This window comes from Penicillium manginii, assembly GCF_028828005.1.
Source record: "Penicillium manginii strain IBT 31320 chromosome Unknown utg000001l:1.0-3466041.0:1.0-3467806.0, whole genome shotgun sequence".
NCBI lineage: Eukaryota > Fungi > Ascomycota > Eurotiomycetes > Eurotiales > Aspergillaceae > Penicillium > Penicillium manginii.
In genome coordinates this window covers 1-5473 of record NW_026643102.1, presented here as the reverse complement: position 1 = coordinate 5473, position 5473 = coordinate 1, and the positions used below count along the sequence as shown (strand labels likewise).

General features: G+C 30.4%; 1 pseudogene across 1 annotated transcript; it reads left to right on the top strand.

The window, feature by feature from the left end:
• The first annotated feature begins 4682 nt into the window (after positions 1–4682).
• Positions 4683–5472, top strand: N7533_000001 (annotated as a pseudogene). The gene is made up of 2 exons: positions 4683–5138; positions 5242–5472. Coding segments are annotated over exons 1-2 (687 nt in total).
• The last annotated feature ends 1 nt before the right edge of the window (position 5473 follows it).

Genomic DNA, 5473 nt, shown 5'->3' with positions numbered 1-5473 from the left:
AATACTTTAGTAGAAACTTTATAAAATTCACTTAGATAGTACTAAATCTTATTATTTATAGTCTGATTACTACTAGTAAACTTATCAAAATACTTCTTATTATACTTTAATTACTTATTATCCTAGTTATAATAATAGTCTAGAAAGTTCTTATAAAATATCTTCTAATCTCTTATCTTCTATATAGTTTAATCTTTAACCTAGATATATAGTAGTCTTTTATAGTATTAGGGGAGAAGATCTATAATTTCCTTATAATAGATAATACTACTATAATAATAGATATTCTCTAGCTTTCTTAGGAAATTAGATATATTAGTTTTATTAAAAGTAGGGACTCCCTAAAATCTTAGAACTAATATTATACTATATACTATTTAATATATTAGTTAAGGAAGTAGAACTATATAATACTAAATTAGTAGTATAGAATCTTATAATAGTATTATTAGTAGAGAAAAAAGTAGAGAAGATCTTACAGTAGCTTTAGGACTTATAGGATAAGAGATTTTACTAATAGTTAATCTAGAAACTTTAGAAAGTAGTTTATAAAACTAAGTAAATTATTCTGTAGTAGTAATAGGTATAGCTATATTACTAGAGAGTTTACTATTATTTCTACTATTATTAATAACTATAGTTTTATAAGATTATTTTCCTATAGAAAAATAAAGTACTAAAAAGCAAAAAAAATAAATAGATATAGTATTAGTAAATAAATTAGCCTAATAAGATAATCCTAAAGTATAAACAAAAATAGATAAAGATATAGATAAAGAAGGGAATATAGAGTAGAGAATAGAAGACTTAGTACTCTATAGTAATAGTAATAACAATATAGTAGTTAGTAATTAATACTATTCCGATAGTAATTTTTTTAGTAAATAACATAATATAAATAATAACAGAATATTAGATAGTATTATATACTAGATATAGCTAATACCAGGATATCTCTAAACCACTATCTTATATAGTTATCTTAGTATTATTTATAGAACTCCTTCTAGTACTATAGTATCTCTGGTATACCAATCAGTAAGTATTAATCACAAAAACTATATATATTTAGTGAATAGAGATACTCCGATATCCTTTTTAGCCGATATTTTGAATATTTTAATAGGCTAATTATCACAGGATTCGAAGTATACAGCACCCCAGATATTTGATATCAATCTGCACTTAAATCCCCTTCGAGCCACCTATATATCAAGGCCTACCCAAACCCTAATATATTTAAGATCCTATAAGTATTCAGGATTCTTGATCTTATCAAGAATTAGTCTATATATTAACTATCTAATCTAATCTCTACTATCTAATATCCTTACCTAGTCATAGGTCTCTAGTCTAATAACTTAGTAACTATTATAATTCTAATTCTTCTTTATTAACTATCTAAGGATTAAAGATAGTACCCTCTATATATCAAAACCCTATATCCTCCTATAATAACACTTATTCCAAACCCACTATACCTCTAGCTATCCAATAGCCTAAGGTTAAATTAATCCCAGATTAACCTAGAATCCCTATCAAACCTATATCAGACTAGATACCTATCTATAAGACTACTAAATATATTATTAATATATTACTATCCCCTCCCCTATATAGAATATAGATCTAAGGAATTACAAATAAATTAATAACTGAAAGTATTACAGAACTTAATTAAGAGGGTTTTAAGAAGAAGAAGTATAAAATTAAGTATCTTAAGGAATTCCTAACAGTTTATATATATCTTAAGGAACTTACTACTTAAGTCTCCAAAATTTATATAGAAGACTTCTTAAATAGTCTGTCTATAAATTATAGATAAATTAAAACTAAGAAATATAAGAAAGTAGAAGGTTTTAAAGTTAATAAATTTAAGAGATTGTTTAGTATTTAGAAGTAAGAAAATTAGCTCTCTTAACTTAGTTATATTTTCTAAAGTAACTTTAGGGTCTATAAGGATAAGAAGATAAAGATTCTTATAGAAGTTAAGTATCTTAAGTCTAATTATAAAAATAATTAGACTATAGAAGAAAGATATCTTAAGGATAATAATAATAAATATTTTAGTAGTTAGAAGTACTTTAAAGAGTAGACTCTTACCCTAATATATAATAAAAATATCTTTACTAGAGAAGTTAGTAATAAAATAGAGTACTATTACTAGTAAATTAATAAGAAGTTAAAGACTTTTTACTATTATTTTACAGATCTAAAGTATTATCTACTCTAGATATCCTAAGATAAATAAGTTTATTATTATATATTAAAACTATAGTAGTAGTTAACTCTATATATCTAATAATATACTAAGAATATACTTACTACTTAAGTAGAATAGGTAGAAGAAATATAAAGTATATAGGAATTTAATAAAGTAAAAGTATAAAAGTATAATCTATTTAATAGTAATTTAAATTTAAGTTTAAAATATCTATAATCTAATAACTTATTTTTAAACTAGTCTAATAATAAAGAATAAGATTAAAAAAGTTCTAAATACTTATACTTAAGAAATTTTTATAGTTCTAGATTAAATCTAAATTAAAATAACTTTAATTTAAATCTGAATTAAAATAACTTTAATTTAAATCTAAATTAAAATAACTTTAATTTAAATCTAAATTAAAATAACTTTAATTTAAATCTAAATCTTCTTTATTTCAGAAATAGACCTTATCTATTTCCTCTATAGAATAAAGGTAATTCTAATTATACTTCTATTATTAGAACTAGTCTATCTAGTTCCTTTAATAAAATATTTTCTAAACCTTATTTTAACTATAGTAAGTTAGATTACTAAATAAGTAAATATTATTTATTACTAAAAGTTCTAGGAGTTAGGATCTAGAAAGTCTGCTTAAGACTCTAGTATTATTATAATAATACTTAATTAAAGAACTTAGGAAAAGGATAGAAGTTAAACTAACTTCTATAGGTTCTAACTCTTAGTCTTAAGTAAGAATAATTACCTACTTCTATATTCTAATCTATATTTAAAATAATATTAAAATATATATAGATATTAATATCTGTATAGAGGTAGACCTTATTAGTTATAAATTTATTTAGAAATATTACTTTAATTAAGCTAAATATAGTACTTCTCTTTTAGAAGTAATAAGTTAATAAGATATTTCTATCTATAGTATATAGACTATTCTAATTACTATATATAACTCTAGAGAAATAAAATAAAAGTTTTTATATTTTTGTATTATAATTAACAGAGATTCTTATCTTTTTAGATCTCTAATACTATTATTAAATATAACTATCTAAGAGATATAAATTATATTAGTATTATAGCAGAAATAATAGTAGTTTAAATATAAAGAGAAGACAATAGAATAGTTAAAATTTTACTAGTTTATAAAAGTATATAGAAACTAAGTCTATATCTTTATAGTTATTAAAGTACCTAAAGAAGTTTAGCTTTCTCTAGAAGATAAAGAGAAATTAGCTAAGAATTAAAAGTAAATCTTTCCTAAATTAATAGTATTTTAGAATATATTTAAAACTTAAAATTCTAAGATTATACTACTATAAAAAGAGACTAATTATTTAATTAAACTTAAAAAAGATATATTACCTCTATATAGTCTAATCTACTCTCTCTTATAAGTAGAACTTATAGAGCTATAGAAATATCTTAATAAAAATCTGATAAATAGTTAAATCCAACCTTCTAAGAACCCTATCCCATGGGGGTAAATTCAATGAGGCCCATTGAATTTTTTAGGGTTTTGTTAAGTATGGGGGAAAAAAGTGGGTCCAGGGCCCATTGAATTTAGATTTCAAACCCCCATTGAATTTAGCAAAATAATGTCGTAGAGTTTCCAGATTTCGATATATTTTAATTTAGTATTAGTTTTATTCCATAGCCAAATTTAAGCACAATCAGAGCATATCCAGTATCGATTTTGTCCCCCACAAAGTAGCAAGATTTTTTGATGGGGTAACCACCAGCCGCCGGTCGCGACCAGTCAAACCCACCAACATCAACAACCACCATATGTAGTTTAGTCATAGGATTTGTTTTTTTTTGTTTCAAATTTCAGGGGGGTTTTCCCAGATCCCCCATCATCATCCCATTTTATTTTGGGTCCATTTGAACAACATTGAGTTGATCCCATTTCCCAGATATACAATACCAGCCGATATATAGATTTCCATATCCGACATGGACACCGAATACCAGGCCCACGAATTATTTTGTGTCAATGCCGAATTTCGCGTGTTGATTTGCCAGAAATGTCAATGTGCCGTACGCCGGGGACAGATCAAGGCCCATTTAAGTAGTACCGTACATCGGATACCCATTTCGTGGGTACAGTATATCGACAGAGTGATCCAGCAGTGGGATCATATTGATGATCACCCAGAGGTGGATAGTTGGCCCCGCCAGATTGATCAACCCATCCCCGAGTTACCCGTTTATCAGGATGGATTATTGTGCCAGCAATGTGAGGTATATACATGCCGCCAGATCCGTACGATGAAGGCACATTGGATAGAGGCCCATCAGTATCGTGTACAGCAAAGCCGCGGTCGTCCCACACCCAGACAGGAAAAAGCCATCCAGGCCGCCATTAACGCCAATAGCCGAGCCGTTGCGTGTCAGCGTATATTCAGCCAAGGCCCCGGTTCACATTATATTCATATTGTGCAGCCCAATCCCAATGAGCCCCCCCATAGACCCCGTGGAAGACCCCGACCGGATTCACCAGTTAGTGCAAATGGTTGAGGAGTATCAGCAGCAAGATCAACAGGCCCATGAAACCATCATCCAGGCCGGGGAGTTAGATGAAGCCACGCCATGGTTGAATCGGACGGGGTGGGTTCGGTATTTACAAGGGACCCCCCGGCAGCCATTATTCGAGAGTACCCAGCGCCCCGAGGAGGATGCCGAGGGACCAGAGCGTATCGCATTGGTCATTTGGGAGGCCATGGAGCGATTGGCATCGGTGAGCCAGGAGATCGCCAAGGCGTGCGGGCATTTAGTACGCATTGATGTGGTCCGTACGATGAAGGACGAGAGTCCACATAAGCCATTATTGGCATATTTAGATGCCACCGCCATTCAAAAGCATGTGGCACCGTGGCAGCAGATTATGATGTTTTTTGCACGAACCCAGGTATGATCACGTCCGTACCCGATATCAGACACCCAGGTTGATTCACCATCCCAGATTGAACATGATTGGGAATCACCCAAGTATTCATTTACCCCCCCGACAGCAGCAGTTATGGGATGCCGTGTGGCGCCATGCCCAGGCCCAGGCCAGTTGTCCCGACCCCGAGGATGATGAGCCCGAGCCATTCGAGATTCGTCCCATCGAGCATGCATTATTAACGTTTTGCATCGATTTATTACGCCAGAAGATCCGCAACGATGAATATGGATGTGCCATGATTTGTGCCACCGCCGTGATTGGATGCGGGCAGTTTGGTTGGGCCACGCCCGAGAATT